The sequence below is a fragment of the Corvus moneduloides genome, chromosome 2 (assembly GCF_009650955.1).
Source record: "Corvus moneduloides isolate bCorMon1 chromosome 2, bCorMon1.pri, whole genome shotgun sequence".
In the NCBI taxonomy this organism is placed as follows: Eukaryota; Metazoa; Chordata; class Aves; order Passeriformes; family Corvidae; genus Corvus; species Corvus moneduloides.
In genome coordinates, this window is record NC_045477.1 from 38381690 (window position 1) to 38407053 (window position 25364).

General features: G+C 39.3%; 1 protein-coding gene across 3 annotated transcripts in view; it reads right to left on the reverse strand.

Moving 5' to 3' along the window:
• Positions 1 to 12237: 12237 nt before the first annotated feature.
• SLC36A4 (solute carrier family 36 member 4) overlaps positions 12238 to 25364 on the reverse strand; it is a 77916-nt gene continuing 64789 nt past the window's right edge. For all 3 annotated transcript variants that reach the window (XM_032099148.1, XM_032099151.1, XM_032099150.1), the window contains one exon: positions 12238 to 15187. In XM_032099148.1, the coding sequence (XP_031955039.1) occupies positions 14880 to 15187 (308 nt within the window). In that variant the 3' untranslated portion in view covers positions 12238 to 14879. The remainder of the gene's footprint in view (positions 15188 to 25364) is intronic.

The window sequence follows — 25364 nt, forward strand, 5'->3', positions numbered from 1 at the left end:
CTCCATAGACATGAACTAATTTTTTCTTCCTTCTCCTCACATTATTGAAAACTTCTACACTTCAGCTGTGGTTATATTACTTGTGCTAACACATAAAATAGCATTTTTTATCCTTCTGTACTTTGTCCTTCACAGACTCAGGATGAGTTGTTGTCCCAGGGGAAATCACTGAAATGAGGAACATGAGCAAGATCAGGTTTCTGCAATAAAAACCTGACTCAAAACATGATCTACACTTTGGTGCCATGTAGGTCATGTAGGAGGGCAAAATGCAGCCTGTAATAGCTGTGATTGTTAGTTTATACTCCATGGGATCAGAATTTGATATTATATCTGGTACATTTTCTTCCATTTTAACCAGGTCTTCTGAATCCTCCTCCTCAAATTGTGAATGGCTCTTAGACTCCAAAACTACACAGAAGTCTTCCAAGCTCAAATCAAATCAAATCCAGACTGGAGGTGCTTCAGTAAGTGAAACCACACTTGTTTTCATGTAAGACACATTTTTGAGGAGATGCACATAAATCTCAGAACAAAATCTCTCTTCTTCATCCAATATTTGCCCAATTACTTTGAACGGTGGTTGGATAGATAACCTGAGCTCAGGAGCCTTCTCAGCCCCTTCCAAAGAGGACAGTTGTTTCCAGCCCATCAAAGAAAGGAGATGATAAGTACAGCTACAGGCTAGGTCAACTTTTAAACCACTAAAAAACAAATTTAAAAAAAGAAACATACTAAATTTTGTCTCCATATTCAATATTAATAATTATGTTGCATGGTTTACATTTGTGAGCTGATACTTCTTGCCATCAAGTCACTCTGTGGAACATAACTTATTTCTACGTATCATTTGGAAAAATAACCCTAATTCTCAGAAAACAAATCAACACGACAACTGCTTCATAACAAGCTACTGATAACCCTTCAAGACCTGGTCTCTGGCCTTCCCATCAAAGGTAACACTTTAAAGGTGCTCCAGCACTTTGTGCTGCAAAGATTACCACTCCTGTAGAAATACATTCTGGACTTTAGATCATTTAGGAGAAGAAAGACCAACAACACTGTTCTTCCCATGAACAAACTAAGGGTATAAACCATTTATGCACGTTTACAGGCCAGAGAATTCACTGTCAAGTTCTCCACCTTTCTCTTCTGGTTTTGTGGTAATACACTATTGAAGAGGGAATGTCAACACAAAGTGGGTTTTTTATTTCCAAAACCAAGTTAAGAACAATGCAGTACCATATATATCTGCCCAATGTTCTTGTAGTCTTTTCTTGTTCTCTGAAAAGATTTTTTTTCTATTTTATAGCGTATCTGTTCTCTCTCTTTCCAGATGAAAGACTGTAAATGCAAACCGATTCTGGAGGGAGGTCCAAGAGCAATAAAAAACACCAAGTAAACAAATTTAATCCACCTCATCTCACCAGTTATCACAGTTGGTGTCCACTGTGTAAACAGGTTCCTCCATGAAGAAGAAATCTAATGAAGCCTGATATCACACACATCGGAGCTTAATGATGCTTACACCCCCATGTTTTCTTTCCTCCTGTAGCAAAACTCCCCATCCATCTCCTAGAAACTGAAGGGGTAAATGCTGCTGCAAGCTCTGGTTGCTTGCAAGGGTTGGGAGTGCTGCTGGTGGAGCTGCAGCTCCATGGGCAAGTGTGATAATCAGAGCAGATGACAGCCCCACAGGGTTCATCTGAATGCATTTCCCCAAGTCACAGTTTTGAGAAAACTTTTAAGAGTATCTTTGGAAACATTTTCAAGGTGATAGCTATGCCCTCTGCCAGATTGGTGAATTGCCCCGAATGTGTCAAGGTCATTAAAAGGTGATATGACAGGCAAAGATCCGAATATGCAACTATGTAATTCATTGCCTTGGCATATCAGGCTAAAAATCTCAAATTTCCCAGAGTAAAATGTCACCAAGGAGAAAATAGTGCAATCCATATGCAATCTGCTTAGTGGGGAGGGAACAGAAACTTGACATATGTTTCTACCAAAGAGAAAACGAAGTGATGATTCAGGTGTGATTGTTTCACACATCCTTGAGGAGTGGCAAAGGATTCCCTCTGCAACAGATAAATGCCATAACAAGGCACAAAGATTGTAGACTGAATCTACGTCTTAAAGACTGGAAATAAAATGCAGTTTTTAAGAAGTGAGGAGCAACTTAAAACCAGCAACTGATGCAGCAATCAGACTAGATGAAGTGCTAAGAAGGTGAAGTCTCTATATTAGCTTTAAAACAGTAAAAGGTACTGTTACAAGGATACTTTTCTGGTAGCAATATTGTCAAGTAACACTGCCCCAGGCTGCCTCCCACTGTCATCCTTACATGCACCCCCAAAATCTCCTGGTGTGGACTTTCAGCCAAGCCATTCAGAGCTCACTGCCTCTTCAGCTTGAAGATGTTTTAGCTGTCACGGTTGAGGATCAATACAACACCTGACACTGTTCAACATTTTCATCAACAAACTGGGAGTAAATATAAAATCACTGCAGATAAATTTTGTAGAGTTGATGATGCAAAAAACAGTAAAAAAAAAGTAAAAAACGTAAAAAATAGTAACAGAGAAAAAACATTATTAAGAGCAAGCTGGTGTTGAGGAAGTGATTTCATTGAAATAAGTGCAAATTCACATTCCTGGGAAAAAGAAATGCAATAGTTACGCACCAAGGGATTTTACCAACAGTAAAATAAGGGTTATATTGGGCAGTGAGCACACATTGCAGATCCATCAGGAAAGACTAGAAAAAGATCACAAAGGATTATTCTCCAGTGAGAGAATTGAGTTGAATTAGTTTTCAAAGATAATAAAAAAATTATGTCATTCAAATGCTGAAATACCTTTATGGGAGAAAACACAGTGTTCTAAGTCTTGAATGGGGCTCTCATCTGGTGGGGAGTAAAAACAAAAAAATTTAAAAGATGTCTGGAAGCAAAAAGGAAATCTAAATTAGAAACTACAAACAAACTTCTAGCAGAGAGGGAGACTAAACTCATCAGCAAAACACCAGAGAAAGTGTTGGATTTTCAGCCTCTTGATGTAACAGTCTGTAATGCATTGGGCTCAGGTTTGGTGATCTCCTGTTGCCCTTTTTCATTTGTAAGCTCTATGAATATATGTGAATATTGTCTTTACACCTTCACAGCTGTTCCTTTCCTTGTTTCAGTTTCTAGCCAATTCGAGAAGGAATTCAAAACCTTTTGTCTAGCCTAACTAGAATCAATCCATATTTTATTAATACAGACCCATTTCTGTTCCAAGAGTTGGATGAGAAGAAGTTGAAGAAAGCCTTAGTCCCTTACTCATACTCCTGGGCTATATATGTTTTCATTTTTTTCCCAAATGCCACTTAAGCACTGTGAAGTACAAAATGAAACCAGAAAGGCATATTTTTTGTGTATTTATACAGCATTTTGCAAAATATTTTCTGCTATTTTCTTCTTATATTGCCTGTGAGGCTTTTCATCAGCATGTCATTATCCCAAACTGCATGATTTCTTGGAGATATTTATTTTGTCTCTATATATATTATAGACCCAATAAAAATTGATTTAATAGGAGAAACCAAAGATTCTCAGACTTTTGAGCTGTAGGCAATGCAGTTATTACAGGAAAGTTTGAATGCATTTACCTTTATCAGGCTCCAATTAAAAACACCATTTATAAGGCACATGATAACTGCAATGTTAAGCAAGGCTGCAGGAGATTCACAAGATAAGAAGGGGAAAAGAAAGTTCAGCTCAAAAAGAAATATATTCCCAATGAACAATTCAACCAGCCTTAATCAGGATCTGCTGACAGAAAGAGGTATTGGTCTGGGTAACAGCTTCCAAGCCTGGAGAAGAGAGGGCTCCAGGGAAACCTCATAGCACCTTCCAGTACCTAAAGAGGACTTCCAGGATGGGGACAAACTTTTTAGCAGGGTCTCTAGTGATGGAACAAGGGGGAATGGCTTTAAACAGAAACAAGGCACTGTTCACTATGAGGGTGGTGAGCCACTGGTGGCACAGAGAGGCTGTGGATGTCCCATCCTGGGAAGTGCTCAAGGCCAGACTGGATGGGCTTTGGTCTAGTGGGGGTGTCCCTGCCTACAGAAGGGATTTGGAACTAGATGGTTTTTAAGGTCCCTTCCAACCCAAGCCATTCTGTGATTCTACAATGGTTCCAAATTTCCAACTTCCAGATATTTTCAACTAAACTAGACTAAGAAAGGGTAAATATCATAGGGTAGAACTGTATATTTTCAAGCAACATTTAACTGATGTCAGGGATAAGCTAGATGTGTTACATATCTTCTGCTTTCAAACCACATCTGGATAAACAATACACTCATCAAACTGAGTGTATTATTTAAAAGTCCTGAGCATGGAATTTCCACCCTATCCTTGAGCAATCCCACTGAAGGCGAGAGCTAGTGGAGCTGCTGCTGCAGAATTGGGGAGGAAAACATCACAATGCTCCCAGAGAGCAGCTGTGTGTTGTGTGACCGAGGAGCACATCAATAGTGCATTTGGTCAAAATAGGGAAAGAGAAGATCAGAGTAGAAGGAAAATCCACTATCTCAGGACTAGAGCTGTGCAGATCAAAACAAACAAACAAAACAAACAAACCCCCAGAAATAACCTCCCAAACAACCAAAGAGGAAGATAAAAATAAATGCTAGGGAGGTATTTCATAACACACAGAAATGACTTTTGTTGATTACATGGATCAAGCAGACAGAAAATCCTGTTTTGTGCCAAACTTTGATGGAGGTAATTGAACATGAGATGACAATACTCTCATAACTGCTCATATACTATTTTACAGGGGAGGATGTGTTGCACGAGTAAGGCATCAGCTAATAAATACCTGTAGCTTTCAGCAAACACTGTCCAAAGTGAGCCACCCATATCCACATTTATGCATGCAGAGCACTGAACATCTGCCATAACTCCCTGATGGATGGTCCCTTCCTAAGTACGAATGTGCTGATGTGAGCCAAGATTCTCCAAAGTACCTATCAGGCCTGGGGACCTCACTTGCATGCCTGACTTGAGATACTGCAAAAAAAGAACTTGTATTGGAGACAGTTCTGGGTAATTGCCCCTCCAGTTTTATCTTTTGATAGGAATACATTGTAGTATTGCTCTTGAAGTGTCATACTTCAGCAGCAAAGAAGAAGGGAAAGAAGAAAGAAAACAGGAAGACAGGTATCAGTTTTTCTCACCTGCTTAACTACCGTGGTGAGCTAAACCCTTGCTAGCTGATAAAAATCTGAAATATTTCCTCAAAGCATAGCACACTGGAGATCATTTTACAGACACTGCAATACCAGCAAAATTTGCTGCTACATTATTTTCCCAGTGTAGTTTGTTTCTTTTGGGGCTTAGGGGAAGAAATGTGCAGCTTGTCCTGCAGTGAGGTCAACCACCCTGTGGCAGCAAATGAGTCTCTGGCTTCCGAGGCAGTTCACAGTGAACTAGAGCTGTCTGTAAGTGAGAACACTGAACACTTTATGGCAGGTACACTCTTGAGGGAAGTGGATTTATTTGCTATGTTTGTTTGTCGAGCCCAGCACCTTGTCTTCAGTGCTAGTAAGAACTTCACTTTCTGTTTGATTTTGGAATACTGTGATGGCTTTATACATTTTTCTCTTTTGATTCATACTTCTTTTATTGAACATCACTACTACTCTTGCCATCTCACTTCAGCTAACTCTAAAATAACATGGAAACAGAGAGAGAAACCATACAGTCCCAACAAAAAAAAAATTTAAAAAGCCAATTTCTCTCACAAATACAGAGAGATGTGAGAGTAAGGGCTGAAACACGGCAGTCAACAACCACTGCAAAACCAAAAGCTACACAGTTTGAAGCAAAGTCTCCAGGCAAGCCAGAGACTCGTTTGCTGCCACAGGGTAGTTGACCTCACTGCAGGACAAATCACAGATTTCTTCCCCTAAGCCCCAAAAGAAACAAACTACACTGGGAAAATAATACTGTCACAGCAAATTTTGCTGGCATTGCAGTCTCTGTAAGGGATCATTTGTCATCATATTGAACAACATGACTATTGTAGGAGAATTGTGATGCCAGCCTGGCCTCTGACAGTCACAAGGTCCATAGCCCTGTTCTATATTAAAAAAAAGAATTATGATTTAGAACATTGAGAAGGGTCATCCTGCTGCATTTCAATTAAGAAATGTAGCACTTACGATTTAACAAAGAAAAAAAGTTCTGTAATTTAATGTTTGAAAAGCTTCTTACAAACTGTAGCATTGCCTCCAAAACAAGATGCCAACACTTACAGGACAAAACCACAGAAACTGTGATAACAACTGGCACTGCATGTGATAGTGCCAGGAGAGGCATGTTACTGAAATAAAATGTTACATGGCAGAAATGCAATTGGAAAGAGGAAAGATAATCAGCTGAGCTGGCTGAATCTGATGGAAACAGAAGCTGTCTGCTGAAGAGAGGGAGAAGGAAGTCTCTGGAAGAGCTTGCCTGGTACAGATTTTTGTGAACAAAGCACATCTTTATTGTGTAGCCTGAGGCTGTAGAAAACAGGCAGGACAGATGGTCAGTCCCAAAATAGCCTATAAAGGCCGCAGGGAAGAGCTGAGGCCACTGCTTGTTGCTGGTGATTTTCTCAACAGTGGATCAGGTCTTGTTAGCTCTGATCTCCCTGGGTTGTCCCCATGCACTTGGACTACATCCAGAAGGGTGTTCCAGCTTCCAGCCTGGAACTTCAGCTCAGCTTTTTCAGCTGCATTTCTGCTGAGACCTGGTCCACACGAGTCCTGCTCTCATCCCACCACATCAGCACAAACTGTGGGTTTTACAGAAGAGAGCCATGGCCCACCCCGTCCAGGGCTTTGAACTGAGTGACTGAAGACCTGGAGACTGGAGGGCACCTCGGAGATACAGTCCAAGTGCCCCGGTGAACAACTTTTGGAGCTTACCTGAGGGAACATAATGAAGGAAGCCTTTCCGTGAGCTATCTGTGCTGCAGTCACAAGAGCACAGCTATTTTAAGGAGATTTTATCAAGGGTGCACCTGAGAGGCTTCTTTCACGGAGGTGAATTGAATAGAATGGAATTGAATAGACCTTGTTTTGTTTCTTGGATACCTCCACTGGACACAGGCACATTTGCTTATTAGAATCACTGTCAACTGAATGCTTGAACCTCCCCCAATTCTCATATTTTAAAATCGGCTGTGACATCTGGGTTCAATAAAACAAGCAGAAATTTGAGATTCAGAATAAATATAATTCAGATATGCGTTTATGATATACAGGTGTTTTGAATGAACAAGGCATAGCATAAACAACAGCTCACAGCACAATGATGAGCAGCGTGACTTAGTCTAAAATTGAGAGCCAGGGACAGAGCTAGCTTTGCATTCTGAGCCAGGAAAGATCATTAGATGCAAGGCATAGCAGTGACTTGCAAGAAAATAGCTTAGATAGGAAGAGAATGGGTAATTTTAATAAACATGTATATAAAAATATATTTATTTTTATATATAAAAAGGTCCTTTCAACCAAACTGACATGAGTTCAGCAATTATAATAGAAATATAGAACTTCAAATGGCAGAGAATTCACTAAAAAATAGCAAAGTAAGGAATGCCCCAGAGACAGATAGGGTGAAACATTAGGTTGGGAAGACACAAAATTGTCCATGCACTGATCAGCCTCAGGAGAGAGAGCATTCAGATGCAATAACCCTGCAGAGGTAGCATACACACTATGGGTTCTAACAGAAACTTGAGACAATAAAGAGTTGTCAAGTGAGAGGAAAGCAAGGAGATGAATCTGATCCAACTATCCATGCAATAGTCTCATCAAAGTTTTGGAGATTAAAGTACCTGTGTTGTAAAAGCTGTGTACTCTTTCAAGGGTGGCTTGTAAGGCTGATAAGGTGAAAGTTCCCATTAATGGACTTACTCCTGTATATAGTTGGGTCATATTTAGTGATAATAAGTTTGCTGAGCCTTAGACTGACACCTTCTGGAGCCTACAGCAGTAGGAACAAATGGACCCTCCACCTTGTGGGCCAGAATTGCTCCAATAATTTATTATTCAATATGAATCCATTAACGGTAACAATGTCACAGGCTTTGGAGGAGATGGTGTAGCACAAATGATGCTGAAGGACTAACAAATCCTCACAATTATTTTATTAACCCTGAGGAAGTATGTGAAAAGAGCACTGGGCTTTGTTTCCCAGGACTTTGGTTTCTCAGGGCTGGCAGTTGAAACCAACAAAAAAAATGTTCTGTTCTGCAAAATTATTACATTAGATATGAAGATGGTCCAGAAAAAATCAATACACTCTGAAATTTCCAATCATATTTGTATGTCAACATTTAGAGGGCTGGATACATTAAAGATTATTTGAATTTTGGAAAGTTACTGAAAGCTAAAATATAGAACAAGCAATTTTCACTAAGTATCTAAGATACGAATGGGAACACTCCCAAAATAAAACTTTGTTTCTGACTGCATATGTAAGAACAAAACTGAAAGGACTTCACTGGCTTCAGTAGTTTGAGCTCACTCATTCAAAGTCAAATAAATCCATCAGGTCAAGAGACAAAGATTGTACAGCATAAATTATCCAGAGACAAAAACACCTCACAAAATGCCACATCCACAAATTTTAAGAAGCAATTGAGCTGTTTAAAAACCACTAAAGAAACTATTATCTAAAGTAAAGGAGTGTTGGGGGCACATGTACCTTTTACCTGCAAAATGAGAGAAAGGCCAAAGCTCTGCAGTACAAGGCAATGACACTGAGCCCCAGAGAATCTAGTTTTCTCAGGAAATATGAGGGGGGTCTGTTAGGAGCTGCCACAGCTGGTAGCAGAAAGGAAGTGAGGCCGCACAGCTCCATGTCCAGCACATAGTGAGGCTGAGCACATACTCCTGATAAGCGACCGTGTGTGTATCCACAACCCCGAGCTGGGGCTTGAGCCAGATAACAGAAGAGACCATAAGAAGTGGATCCTGCGAGGTGGGATAATGCTTTTTATCATGCCAATGTCCTCCCTTACACAACTGGCTCAGGTGTGAAAACTGCCCTTGGGGGAGGTATTGGGACATTGTCAGTGTGAGTGGAAGCTTCAGCCAAAGTTTATTAAAGAAGCCCTCCCGCTGAGTCACAAGGTGTAGAAAGGACCCCCTTGCTTTCTAAACTCCTTCTCAGAGAGAGGAGCCCAGGCACAGCTGGATTCAGTCCTAGTTCAGTGAGAAGACATGAGAGACTGCACTGGTCAGGCACGGGGCATGCACGGACTGACACCTGTATTGACCATTCCCTGCTCACATGGGACTGACTGGATCCTTTTATCTCTACATTCATAGAATCATAAAAGGCAGTTTTTTCCAATACACTTTGATTCCTCTCTTCTCCCACTTTCTGTTCCTACCCTAAAATTCCATTACTTGCACCTTTGAAATTAACACTTAGCCTGTAAGAATGGGAAACAAGGTAAAATTTCTCTGAAGTGGGGTTCATCCACTCACAATTGTGCCTCTGTGCTCCTTTGTGTCTGTGGAGATGAGTGCTTTGCCATATAACCTTGCAGATTCTTTATCTGTAATTTGAGAGGCACCTCCTTTTGCATGCAGAGAAGCTTGCTGAACTCAAACTCAGAATGTCTACTTCGATGCTGCTTTCTACACCCCAGCTACTGTCTGCGTGGAGTGAATCTATGGAACTGTAAATTGAGATCCAATTCTTAATTGTTAAGAAAAGTAAAAAAATGTAAAAAAATGACTGCTATCAGATGCTACTCATCCAAGCATTCTAGGAGATGAAACCTGAGCTACTAATATTGATTACAAACTAATATTTAGACTAGTCTCAGTACATATGTCCAGGGATATAGTCAGCTCACAGATCTACATTACACTAATCAGAACTATGTGGGAGTCTGAAGGGTAACTCAGCTAACTGTGGGCAAAATTCAGACTTCTTGTGTTATGTTAAGATGGTCCAGGATGACCAAAACATCTGTAGATAACACACAGAAACATGGAGAACGTTCTTCTCCCTTCCTGAAATGCCACCAAGATGTTGCAGTGGTTTCTCCCATAGAGAGCATGTGAAAAGTGAACTTCAACAGATGTTGGCTGCATTGCTTGGTTTTCCACCAGAGAACACTTTGACACTTGAGAAACCCGTTAAGGAGCAGAAATACTGATTAATCCATACAGAACCAAATGAATTAAAGCAGAAGAATGGGAGGTCTGACAAGGCTCATAATACATTCCAGCAATTATGGAATGGTAGTGAGTGATGTATACAGCTTCTCTAGACCTTCGTCTGGAAACATTTTAAATATAGAATTAATAGAATAAGCATCTTTCCATTATGTTCCTCTTACCTTTCACTCTCCCTAAGATGAACTGAGTGGAATCCTTTAGGCTGTTCATCAACTAATCTCATTCCTCACTTCTAGTCAATAGTTTTCCAAGTTAACACTTTCCCTTCTCGGTCAATAATTGAGACAGCACTCCATCCTTACAGATAAGGCCAAGTCCAGAGCAAATATGTAAGGGCTTGTCCAATTTTAAAAAGTCTGGATTTTTCTTTGGGGTTTTCTAAATAGGAACTGGAATTTCAGTGGGAACACCTGCACCTCTTCTTACATTTACAAGTTAAGTTATTTACTAAAGCACCTCTAAAAAGATGTAGAAGCCTAACTTTAACTGTGTCCTCATGAAAACCCTTGGACTGGAGGTGGGATTTTTCAGGAGTATCTACGTGACTTTAAAATGAGATTTATTATCAATGAAAAATAAGCTCTGGAACTTGCCTGTGAGTCTCACGCCAGTCACTATTCCTTGGACAACTTCAAAGTTAAATTCTGCATTAGGACAGCTATTTCTTCTACTGATGCAGTAGTGGTGACAGGCAGGTATAGTGGTTTGGTCCAAAATACTCATTACTGTTTACCTTCTGTGAGATAAGAATTTGGAGAAATGCAAAGCAGGCACCAAACTTAAAAGAATATGAAGAAGTTTATTAACAGACCTAAAAGAGGAAAAAAATCAAAATCATACCACACCTTCAGATCTCTTCTCCTCCCCCCGCCTTTCTCCCTTCTCCCACTGACAATGTAAAAAGACAGCCCTTGAGATGTTCAGTCTGTTTATCACTTCCATAATAACCTTTTTCAGCCCATTTAGGAAGAGGAGTCTCTCTTGCCCATGCTATGAAAACATTATCACAACGAGACAGCCGCCCGGGTTGGTTCTCTGCTTGCATGCGAGTCCCTTCCCCCAACTTGCAGCTTTTCCCACAACTGCTTTAGAGGGTCCACTCTTGAAGATTTTGGGGTAAAATTTTAAGGTTGAGCCATTCAGAAATAAAAGTTCTTTTTACACATCTCTGGGAACATTTCATCTCTAAGAACAGAGGCCCTTCTCCTTCCCTGGGAGCAAAGGGTCCTCCTCATCTTCACCTCTAGGACTATCTCTGGGAGCATCTCTAGGAACTGAGGTTTTCTCCTTTCCCGTTTGGAGCAAAAGTCCTCATCGCTTCCATCTCTCCCTGTCCAAACTTCTCATGAAATTACAGCTGTGTCAGCATCTGCCTATCTCGGCGCAGGTGCTTTTGCTCACAAGTTGAATGCTCCACCCCCATGCCTTCATGAAATTACAACAGGATACTCTGATACATCATAGCTTTACAACAGAATTTCAGCTTTAGGCATCTCCTCTCTCTCTTCCCTCAGGGTTTCAGCTCTTCACAGCAATAAAAGGGTTACTCTCACCTCGGCCTTGCAGCTTTGCAGCTGGAATGTTGAATTTTTCTTATCGCAGTGGAGGGGGGGGGAGCCAAGCCGCTCCGGCTGCCCACAGCCCTGCTGGGGGGGGGGGGGTTCCACGGCTGGAACAGGTCCATCGGCTCCAGGATGGCCGTGACCTGGCCTGGCCTGGCCCAAGCAGGGCCTGGCCGGGCCCGCTGGCCCCCACACGGGGCCCGCAGCCACCTGTGCCAGCGCCGGAAACGAGAGAGAGCTTGGGGGGGGAGTTTGCCTATTCTTAAATGTGGATCACAGAGGTGGTCACAACTTTAAGTGGCTTAAAGAATTGTCCATATTCAAACTGGCCAGCTGATAGGTTCTATCAGGTTCCAGAGGAAGCTGTAAGCAACCTTTTGCAGGAACGTCGCTTCTGGGACTATGCTTTGCTAACCCATGACAGCAGGATAACACTGAGTTTGCACGGTAATTTGTAGTTTTATTCCTACAGAAGATTTAAGTTTTACAGAACATCAGGCAAACCCACCCTCTTTTTTGCCCAATACTTGAGGATGAACAGTTACAGACAAGAAAATTATCCAGTTACCTGTAGTGCAGCTAATGATTAAATTACATTTAAACTGTTAACAATATTATATTGTAAAATATAAGTTCATATACGGTATATAAATACAATAGCTTTCTGCTCCTTGTCAGGAACATAAGCTAATCACACACATTTTGCAGTTTAATTTAGCTTGTGCTAAAGTACATTTCCATCTTAAATATATACCTTAATGTAAACCATACCTAAGAAATCTCTCAGTTTCACTTCCTGCCTCTTAACTTGCAACTAATATTACAGTACTTTAAAAGCTGAACGAACACTCTTATTCAGATGAGGTTTCTGTCAGAATTTCCTCTCTTTCAAATCTTTGGCAATGCTTCACAGGACGCTCTTATTAGTCAGACTTAGTTTTTTACCACATGACATTTTAATCTTATCCAAAGCAGGACACTCTGATTCCTGACTCTTTCTGTCTGAAAGAGCAGGCCATGCAAATGTGTTGTATGAGTGTTAAAAAAGCCTACACTGTAGGAGAAAATTCACATTGTGCAAAATATATTCATAAACATTTTAACGATTCAAAAGATACAACATTGTTAGACTTGGCAGCACTGGCCAGCTGCATAAAAGCACTACTTCATACCTGGTCAGTCGGTGGCCACACACTGCTCTGGAAACCTGTGCATTGACAGGTTGCGCCATGGTCAGACAGAGCAGGAAGATGTGCATGGCTCTGTATTTGGGCCAGCCTTTCCAAGCTCTGATGGCTAAGATTAGAACCCTCAAACCTATCAAGCTTCTGAACAAGTTATCTGACGTTCACAAGGATATGTTACGTTCACTGGGTAGCACGGTGTAGGCTGTAGGTACCCAGCTCAGGAAATATTCATTGACAGAACCATGGCAGCATTCACTTGCACCTTCCAAAATCACCACCAAACTCTGAACTGGACAAGTCCTTCGGCACCCTGGTAGAAGCACCTTCTCAGAGCTGCTCACCAGGACACAATCGATGCAGAACAGATGATATGAATGGACTTCAAAGTCCTTTGTTCTTCCAATACACAAGTAGAAAGATGAAAAACTAACAGGAAAAATAACTTGCATTTAAATCCTCTCAGTCCTATTAAAGATGTTTCTTGTAGAAGTATTTAATGTCAAGTAAAATACTCCACACAGAAATATATTCTATCAGTGTATAGTGTGTGGGTTAGGTAAGCAACAGATTCACTCTGAAACAGATGGAAACACTGAGATTCAATGTCTTTTAAAACAGCTTAAAGACTATAAAACCTTCAAGATGAAAAGCTGAAGTTACCTTTTTCTTCTCTGCTAACTACCTGTGTTTGCTCCACTGTGGCACCTCCATAAGAAAGGCTGATTCTATGGTATCACACAGGCACAGACTCATCCCTTCCAAGTGCCTGCCAAGTATTTGACTTTGTCCACGCTAAAACCAAAATTAGAGCATTACTCAGAACTACTGCTTGAACAAATACATGCAATTAAACTACATGCTATAACAAATCCCTATCAGAAATGCCCTCATCAACATGGAGATAAAAGCGCTCATTACAGTCACCAGATGGTAGATGACAGGGAAATATTCTTAAAAGAAAATATAAATATAGCTATATTTAGTAGTATATTACTCTAGCACTGTAATGCCAAATGGTAGATTACCACATGGTAGATTTCTGTGGAATATACTGAAGGCAGGCAAAATATTACATACATTTCTACCTTAATTTGTATTACTACAGTGCAGAGGTTCTGGCATAACATATTTCTTGAGGAAATGTTATGATTAAAAATATTCCTTAGAAAAGTTTGTTTCTTCATAACAGGAATGAGTATGATAAATAGTGTTTTTAGAAAACAAGACCAAAAACAGTGCTTCAACATTTGGAGTGAAAGTCGTCTATGAAGCGTAAGACAGAAAGTCAAATATGAACCCTGAAAATCAGGATTGCACATGGGGTCTCAGCACGCAGGTTTTACTAAACAAAACTAATTTCTACCCAATTACAAACTTATGTACTTACTATTTTTTTTCCAAAATAGACAAAAGAAGCAAAAATACGTAAAGGGCATGTTAGGTACTACTTAAGGCAGAACATACGAATGCAAAAATAATTATTATATGTTCCAATAGAAATATAGATATGTAGTCTACAGACTTCTAGCAACAGGTAATAAAAAATACAGTATTTCATACTTTTGTATAGTTGAAATCAATGATAAAGAAATTGTATAAAAAATGGGTCAGGGCAAGAGTTAACCAAAATGTACAAAAATAAACTGCTTATCATGTGTGATGTTGAATGTTTTTGCATGAAAGTAATATTGCTCTGATAAACAACATCTTGTAACTTTCCATTCAAACTCCAGAAGAGATATATAACTACTTTTTTAAAAAATAATGTATTTTCACATGTATATCCTACATCTCTTACAAACTGTACCTCTCTACACAGTACCAGTAGTTGAAAACAGGTCCTGAGTCAAGAATTTCTTGTTAAGGAACAAAATAGTTCACAGTGCCTGGTTAATTACTTTAGCCCAACCACCAAGTCTGTAGCATTTAAATCTTCAGGAAAGCTCCCTGTTGCATTAGCAAGAACTGTGGATGCAGGATAAATTATTTCTTCAACCGTCACATATGTCCCTGTTAAAAATCCAACAAATCCAAAGACAGCTATAAAAACATCTTTGAATATTGTCCACAAACTTAAGTTTTCCTTGTAGAAAGTGAGGATTTCAACCAGAGGTGGCAGAATCAATCCCAGAGTGCTGCTGCTGACAGCTCCGACGAAAGAAATCACCAGGTCTAGGCGAGGGATCAGAACTGCTACAGCACCTAAAGAACAACAGGAGAAACAGTGGCTTCAGAGTCAATATCCTCACAAAAAACAAAACTGCAACAAACACATAATTGAGTGGTTCAGGCTTTTTACAAAGCTTTATCATTCAATATTTTTCCAGCTCCATGTGGTGTGCACTATACAGATGAATGCATGTATTTGTCAGTAACCCACGTCTTCGTGCTCATCTGAGAGATTCAGTTTCAATTCCGAATCTCTGCATGAGCTGGCAGAGCATCAAGTTAAAGTGTTCTTTTACTTACAGGGTAAATAGACTTGGCCTGCAAATCACAGAGAAACAAAAGATATGAAATTGCATGAAGATGTTTTACTTTTTCTGTTGTCGCTGATTTTTAGAATGAAAGAATAAAAGCTGAGGAAGAGTAGAAGGGGCTGTTGCATGCTGCCCAGGAGACAGTGGGCAAAAATACATTACTTACAATTAATTTATATAACTAATAATCTAAAAATGACATAAAATCATTGAAAATGAACAAAGCCTGTTGATGGCTTCACAGTCAGACAGTCATTTAAATGACTTTTACCTATGAACTTGAAAAACCTTGGTTTGTACAATTGCATTCAATTTGTAAAATGTCACTGTAATAGTTGCCTAGTTAATTAAACGAGAACTTGGTCCTGCCAAGTGGAGTCTGAACACAAGGCCCACTAAGCCCTTTGAGCATGGCCAGTCTCACCTCCTGAAACTACATTTATCGGAACAGAATCCATCATGTTGGACCAGTTCTGGTTTTAACTGCTTGGGCTGGCAAGGTACCCTAGTATTAATTCAGATACACCAGTTGTCATGTCATGTTTTCAGTCCTGTATTAGAAAACAGCTTACAAAAGCCTCTATATGACCCCTGTATGTGGTGGAAATGTCTTTTTTCCCTTCCATGAATATATTGCCTTCTAGCTATTACACATTAGCATAAACACCCACAGCATCAGCCTGTTTGCACCCTTCCATCACATCTCATCAAGACAAAGAAGCAATCATGAAGAAAGGGGAAAGGGAAAACAGGTGTAAGAGCCACCAGCACACAAAAAATGCTACGTAATATGTTTTGGTTCTTCCATAACTCTCTTCTTAACTCTTAAGCAAAAATAAAAGCATATTTGGCTTTAGAGCAACTTCACTGACCATATGTTATTCAGACAGTGTTTATGGCATAAACAAATGGAACAAGCAGGAAGGAGATTCCCACATAACATGTGAGGATGAAAACTAGAAGGTGTTTATTAGCTTTATAATGTATAACTATGAAGTTGTGCTTTCTATTTGCAGAGCATCTTTGCTGTGGGCTGAATGGCACCAGCTGCATCAAATTCTGATATACTGTGATTATGAAAAGCAACATCTCAAATGATGTTCCTGTTGATGTTCTCTACTGAGAATAACTTGGGGAAAACTGCATTGGAAAATACACTCAACATTCACTTACAGAACAACAGTTGTCCACTGCTACCTGGCAACTGTTTGCTATACATCTTAATGAAACTTGTAACTACAGAGCTCTCACATAAAAAAGAGCTAAGACTAAATGTATAAGTCTGCAGAGAGATGGTGGATTCTCCAGCCCATCCGATTTGAAAGGAACATATCATGCACAGATCTGCTAAAAAAAATCAATTAACTTTTTCCTGCTTGACATGACTATAGTTTATTAATACTTTGGGATTCTACAGAGATATTAGAGGCACCATTTGGCCAAAGGAAGCTTGGGCAGAGACAGAAGTGGAAACCTTAGAAAGACCCTGGTACTCAAAAATAGGTAAGACAAGTTCTTTTATCCCACTGTTAGGATGGACCTACTCAATGCCAAACAGTTTCTTCTGTTACATGATATGACATTTAAAGATTGGAAATGTCACATGTTTATGCATTTTCCAGGAGAAAGCTGAATGAAGGAATTATGCCAAAGTTAATAAAACCAAATACCCACCATTGTAACTTTTGCAGCCGTAAAAGTTCAAGCCATAAAAGTAGACACCAGAAATGCCCACACAACACAAGATGAGCACTCAGACCAGACTGGCAAGTGTGATACTTACACAGCCATACGCAGTCCAAAAGCAATTGAAAAGTGTAGCTGAAGTGTATTTGCAATGTCTAGTAAAACTCTCAGCTAATGACTATGTTGAATGTGTTGTTATGAAGTAAAAGAGAGGGCTGCACACTTATTATCTTGCCAATTTAATAGATGTAGTGGGTGTATTCATTAAATATAGATTTTAAACTTCTGTAATAGACCTCTTTCAGTTTCACATGTGTCCAGAGTTTAGAAGGCACTCATTAATTTAAAGTTCATAGTTTTGATTCAAACACTCTGCTTTATTAAAATAATGAGATTATGTTTCATATTTTTAATTGGAAAAAATCCAACTGTAGTTTGTAATTGCTTCAAGTTACAGAAAAACAAAATGCTGCGTGTTGGTTTGAATCTCATCAAATGTTTGTCTGACTCATACAAATTTGTATGAATCTGGATATTGCTGTGGGAGGAAGTTTGGAAAAGTGTTTCAAGGTTTTAATTAGTATCCTATTTACTCCCTAACAAGCCAAGAGAAATACAATGCATGCTTATTACCTACCAAAGAATGTATTCAAGAGTTAAGAAAGAGCTCCTTTTTCCAGAAGTAAACAAGGGGCATTCCTACAGGTAGGGAGCCTAGTTTTCCCAGCCATGTGTAGGTTTCAAAAATACAATGTCAAGAAGAAATTCTGATCCTTTATCAGCAGTCATGAAACCTTCTGGTTTGGAAGCTCTGGGAATCTCAGCTGAAGAAGTAAGTTCTACATCAGTAATAAGACACTTTTTTTGGTCAACAGTTAAATTGTCTTTAGACTTGAATAAAAGAGTGAGGGCCATAGGAGCAAAGCATTCTGCAGAGATAACGAGAGGTAGCATCATATTGCTTCTACCTTAAACTCTGCAGTCTAATCTCAAAAACTACAACTCATGGCTTCTCCAGCCTCCCTCAGCTATGTAGTCCCACATTTGTGTCACCTGAGGCTTTTTGAGGGGAGGAATGCTACAGTACATGTTTAGATTTTCTTAAGGGACGTAACACCACAGTGGAAAGACACACTTAATTTTATTCTCTTTGTTTTGTAGTGTAGCTTTTTTTACAATTTTTCCTCCTTGTTACAGAATCAGCATATTACTCGCCAGACTTGCTTGCTAAGAGGTAATTCCAGTGAGATCGCTGGTGAAAAACAGTTTTGCCATCTCCACTGTACCTAAGTGCGTTATACCTGCAGATGAAGTCAAATATGTGATTACCATATTCCAATACTTCCTCCAGTAATCAAATATTAAGCTACTTTATTTCTATCAGGAAGTAATGCATACACCATGCTAAATCCTTGAGCAAGGTGGGCACAGTTCTAATTGGGATCTATGGATCCAAGTAAAGATTGAATAGAACTTTGGTCCTACCCATACATAGTTCAAAAAAAGCAAAGCATATTATGACTTCATCAGGACACTTTAATCACAGAGCTCACTTAAAAAGCCCTTTTTTTCCGTATTTCTAGTAGGACTTAATTAATTTGTAAGCATCTTTAGGAAGCCAGAAACCAATTCTGAAATTTAAAAGGCTAATAATAATGATAATTTCTACTATATTTTCCTTTTGATCAATAATAAAGCTATTTAATATCTCTTCACTAAAATCATTAAAAGAAATTGTTTTTCTGATAATACAAGATTTCAGATTTTATCTAGGTATTCAAACACAATTCTGACAAAAGAATAGGTCAGTGGTATTTTAACGTTTCATCTGAAAAAGAAGAAGTAATACATACGTTACCAGATCAGTAGTATGGCCCAAGTAAATTGTCCTAGAAACAGGTTTTATAAATATGCACAGTCAAAAAGATTGGGAGCTTCTTAAGTACAAAAAAGTTGGATAATACTAGGGAGTAGTAACTTCACACAGTTGAAAAGCAAAATAATTGTCTCATAAATTAACATACAACCAGTTCTCTTCAAAGGCAGTGACAGTGCTGAGGCAGTCCCTGTCCTGCAGGAAGCCAGCACACCCCAAATTTACTCTCCATTTGTACCACTTTTCCAGGACCAGAATAGCAGACTACAATATTGATGTATAAAGATGGCTGTCTGACATCCATACAACTTTCCTAAACACAAAGCAAGACTGTATTTTAGCAGATAGATGTCTATGATATGGCAGACAAAGGGTCCCTTATGGGAGTTAAAACTGCTTAAATTAAATGTTTGGCAAAGAATTCTGTTTGTAGGTAAAATAGCAATTAAAAATACCAGCCTGAATCCTCCCCTTCCTACTCTAATATCCCAGGCTGCACTCTCTCCATCTTTCTTTAGCGCAGTAGTGCTCAGACGTTCAATCTGCCATCCTCTTCTTCCCTTCCCCCTACTGCAGTGTTTCCTGGATCCCCTTCCTTAATGCAGCACATTCATATTTTCTTCCAGCTCCCTCCTCCTTTTCTGCAACACTCCCCTCCACATTGCCCAAGTTGGTTTTTTTTCTTTTATCTCCTGTGAAAATGGAAAAACATTTCTCTGATATGGACTGCCCCAGAAGGCTCAGCCAGTTTGGCTGCACAGAGTTTACACATGAAGGCTGGACAACTGGCAAGTCAAGATATTTCCATCCTTTCAAATTCTACATCACAATTAAAACTATTCTCCTTTTAAAAATAAATGTCAAAATCTAACCAAATTTTGTATTTCCATGAAAAGTTGCTCATGAAAATTAATAAAAAATAATGCCTTCCCTGAGAGTTCCACAGTGTGGAACTGTGTTTTGATACATATGTACAAAGAAATGTGAGACCAAGTAGAAAGTGTTACCAATCTGCAGATAAACCAATGCAAATAATAACTTAAAAACATTTGTGAATAACTTACATATTGATAGATGCAGTTTTAAAAAAAGGATTTTAGATAAAGATCCTGGTATTATCTAATTGCAAATTAGAATTTTACTTTTTTTTTTTTTCCAGAAATTATAATTAATGTAGGGCTTTAGTTGGTGTTCGTTTCAGCTGTTCTTTGAGACATTAAAAGACTGTAAGATACATACAGAAGATAATTTTTTTAAAAGCTATTTAGATTGTCTTCACTGAAAGTAATTTTCTTAACCCAATTTCCTAAAAAGCATACTTTTAAATATGCTCAATCAGAAAACCAAAACTAAACAGGAAAAAGAACAAAGCAGAAGACAGATGGCAGTCATACTATGAGGTGACAAATTCTACTTGCACATTGGAGAGAAAAAGAGGGACAGCTTGCACATAGGACAACCACACACATCATCTAGTTTTGGCTTTATTCCCTTTGGAATGAGAAACGCCTTCATCATTATCTTCCTGCAACATACAGTATGAGGAACAGAAACATAAAGTACTTCACATCACTTGCCCTCACACTACAACACCATGTTTATGATTGCTTTGTCCTGTCATAGTAGGAAAGAGCAGACTCTCACAGGAGAAGATGGTTTCAATATCCTTATCCTTCACAAGGAGAGGTGACACAGGACGCTGCCTCGACACACAGCAGGGCCCTGCTCAGGCAGTGGGCAGATTCATCCCTTCCCCAGAGCCCTCCACTTTTCTCAGACATGTAAATAAATTCGGTTTTTACAGCACTTTGCATCCAAGACTACAAAGCTGTTCACAAAAAGGTTTTTATTATTTTTATTCCTGATGCAGAAAGACACATGAAGAATGACATCAGACCAAAGATTTATCAGCAGCATTGAGTCCCGTCTCCTTACCAGGCTACTTAAAATACCTACAACCAGGGCAAAGGACTAGCACGTACCACTGGTATGAGACACCTGTTTCAAGGCAGCATTCCCCCCACGCTCCACTAATAAAATCACTCCCCTCAAGTTGTCTGTGCTTTACGCAACCCCAAAAGTCAGGCAGCGTAGTCTGTTCAGGTTTCAGCTTCCGCAACCTGCACCTATTTTAAGCAGAACACAGTGCTACAACAATCCTATGCAGGAGGAGGCTGTGTGAGCAGGTTTAGCTTCACAGGGACAGGGATGAAGCAGCAGTGACACAGCTATGAGGCCATTCTTCCCCTTCTCTCCTCCTCGGGACCACCCAGACTGACTTCCCTCTCCGAGCCAAATGTCCAAGTGGTAATTAATGAACTGCTTGGCCTCCTCATCCTGTTCTGTCTGCCCCCCATCAGATCTCCAGAATTAATGTATTTTCACTAAGCACCCCCCTTGCATGGTGACACACCAAGAAAACCAGGCTGTGAGAGGCCAAGGAACCTCCTTGATATTGCAGTTTGTCTAGAGCTGCAGTACCAAGTGATCTCATAAAACCAGCAAGCAGACTTGCTTGGCACAGCACATGTGAGATAGGTGTAAATGTATTTGACCATTTAGTTAACTACAATCCATGTGGTCACAAATGGCACCTGTTTTAGGCTGTTAGATCTGAAGCATTTCATTTATTCATTTGTCTCTGCGGTAAATTCATTTGAGCTTCACTGCTGATACTTTATCATACAAATCTTTTTAGACATTCTTCAGTGAAATAATGCAACTGGCTGGTAACACGCAGCTGGATTCAACAAATGAATGTAGAGCATGCAGCAAAACTCATTAATACTGAACTCCAAATGGATGATCCTAGACCATTAGAGTACTGACACTTCCCACTGGCAGTCACTCTCCTTCTGATTCTATGGACTCACCAGAAATGAGTCCACAATCGAACTTTTGTCCTCTTTGTCTCCATCTCTCAAAACAATCTGCTCTGAGACAGCTGAAAGGTTTCCAACAGCACAAGCAAAAATTAATGTTTGCTTATCCAAGGACAAGACTGTTTTCGCTACAGAGAGCAGAGGTGAAGAAAAGAGTCGAGAGGAGTGGTTAAGCCTTGAAGAGCTGGCCATCCTGCTTCCAATGATGCTAAAAAGTTGTATTTTCTAATATTCACCATCATCACTTCATATTCCCCAATCTTTCTCTTGGATGCACTGTGTATATCAAGCTATCCCATAGGTAAGTAGGCAGGGATACATGGCTGCTAGTTTGTTGTCTCACAACAAAAGCAATAATAAACTTAAATAATTTCGTATTAAAATTTTTATATTAAAAAGTTTGTTTTGCCATTACCCTTGAAAATAAAATTTTCATTATATACCTTTTGATTACTACATAAAGTGAGAAATAATGTGGTGAAGATGAAATTGAATATACTTAGCTTTAATCTCAAGCCAATATGCTAAATACATAAATATGAAGGAGAAACATTGCCAAAGACACCTTTAGGAATAGTAAAAATTACTTATCTTTATCCTTCAATCGTCTTTTCCTATTTCATAATAAAATTTTACATTTCTTTAATAAAGATAATTGAAGAAACAGATGATTAAGACGACAAAAGTATCTCTTCTTTTGGAATCCTTTTGTTATAATAGAATCCATCAGGGTGGTATAAATTCTAACAATCATGTCAGGTAAATTATCTTCCCTAATCACCATCTAAGGACTAAACAATATATTAAGTAACAGAATACGTTAGCTCTCCCTCCTCTCACCAAATATGAAAAGAAATGACACAACAAGGAGAATGTGTTCTGAATAACCTGAAAAAACGGAGTCTCTAACCCATGTTTTGGGGGAATGAGGGATTGTTTATATGTGCTACAGCTTCCACCAGCAGGAACATATTAATTTACATAATTTCCGAACAAGAAAGCCTACCAGACCAGTTTGCTTAATGAGGGAACTCACGACAGAGCTGTGTACTAAGAAAAAACACATAGAGATTTAAGTGAGGACATACTACAAAAGAAATTTAGAAACATCACGTGGACAAGTCTGGATGGTCTCAGGAAAGGCAAAATTCTACTAAATAGAGACATTTAAGGGATGCTACAGGCAATAGGAAAAGCTTTTATAACCACACTGATAACAAAAGGCTGAAGAAGGAAAGTGAGCCTGCTGCTGGATGGGGTGTGGGATTTAGTGACAGTACACCCAGCAAAGGCTGAGGTATCCAGTGCTGCTTTTGCCTCAGTCAGCCTCCCAGTCCCTGGTATCAGTGAGAGACCTCAATAAGAAGAATTTCCATCAGGAGATGAAGACTGAATCAGGGATTATTTGAGACAACTCAAACTATAAGGACATACAGAACATGAAGGGTTGCATTCAAGAGCATTGAAGAGAACTGACCAATGTCCTTCTAACACCACTCTGTATTGTCTTCGAAAAGTCATGGAATTTGGGGGAGATCCCTGGTGACAAAGGAAATTAAGTGTTGTCAAGAAAGGCCAGAAGAATAATATAGGGAAATACAGGCAAGTCATATTTACTTTAGTCCTTGGAAAAATCATGGAGCAAGTCACCTTGGTGCATATTTCAGGGCACATGAAGGAGAAAAGGGTATTTGGGAACAGAAAATTAATGGATTTATTTAGGATAAATCATGTCTGACCATCCTGATAGCCTTCTTTGATACAATATCTGGATTTATAGATGAGAGGAGAGCAGTAGATGTCATTTACCTTCATTTTAGAAAGGTCTTTGACACTGTCTGCCACAATATTCTTGTATCTGGATGGAGGGAAAACAGGTAAAAAACTTCACTCTACCACACAATAGTTGTTAATGGGTTGTGCTCTACCTGGAGGCTGGTAAAAATCCTACAGCTAGCAGGGAAAGTAAAAGCTTCCTGTAACTGATAAAAACATGAAATAATTGTTTAAGATTACATGAATTATGTTCTTTAAACCTAGAAAATGATAATGCACTCACTACAATACTAATAACTAAAAAAGTCCCGGTATTACAAAGTACCAGTGCTGAAAGTGAGCTGACATCACATTTAAGTAAACATTAATTTACATCATTAATTTTTAATCCTGATTCAAAACTGGATTGAATTTGATATTTTAACACTGACTACTTCACAGTATTTTCATTTCTTATGCAAAATGGCTTAAAAATGTATTAATTTCTGCTTATTGATAACTTCAGATTACACATCATATTATTTAAGTAGCAGCAGTGCTAAGTACTCTACAAGACAAATGCTTTATTCCACAGAGAAATTTTAGCTTTTTTCAAATGGGAAGCCATGCTCTGATTTCACACAATGTTAAAAGCTTTTCACAAAAAGCAAATGCATGGATTCTCATGTCGTTTTTAAGTGTCTAAATTGGCCTACTCATTTTGGGCTGTGAAAATGCAGAGGTTTTGGGTATGATTAGCATCTATAGCACACGGCATGTACTCAAATAACTTGCGAGCTTGCTGCAACGTATCAAAAGTAAATTAAAAAATAATGCCCTTAAAAAAATAGCAATCATTAACAATCACACTGCAGTGGGATGACCAATGCATTTCCAAAATAATGCTTTGCAACAGCTGGTGTCACAGGCATGGGCTGGTTAAAGCCTGCTGTGTTGATTGATGATATAGAAACAAGAAGCTGCCAAGAGCCTTGGCTTCCTGGGGAGGATCACGTGCAGTAGCTGGTTGAGGTTCAGCTTGCCGTGTTGACAGGCTTAGGCAGATTAAGTACTGAATTACGGCCCGCAGTCCAAATCCATCAAAAAATGCAGTCATCTGCAGATGGTTTTAGTCTTAATTTGTTGGTATTTCACCTCACAAAATGAAGTTCAAAGAGAGCAGTTTGCTTCATCACATGGGTGAACTCGCCTCCAGTTCAGCACAGGGAAACTGAGGCACAGCTCATGTCTGGAGCAGTGTCCTCTCCCAGCATCCCATCAGCCGTGCTTGCTGCAGGCTGGGGCTTCCTGCACAGGTCACGCTTTGCCACATGTCTGGGAACACTCACTGCATGCTAGGCATGCCCAAGGGTCACCCTCCTAGGCATTCTTTCCTAGTTTTTTGTGACCCAAGTAAATCAATACCCAACAGAAATACCTGATTGCATATGAGAAGCCTGCAACAACACACACTATCCTTTATCTGTAATTTTCAAAGAGCTGACCATAATCTTTTCACCTTGATGGGAGAGGGGAAATAATGACCTAGTGCTTACAGCAGTTACACAGGAATAGGGGAACTCAGGTTGGATGTGCTCCTCAAAGGACTGAGGTTTAAGTCCCAAACACTGGGTTTTTACCTACAAAATTACCTTTCAAATATTTTTTTCTAAATAAGGAACTGGGCTTATGTTGTATGA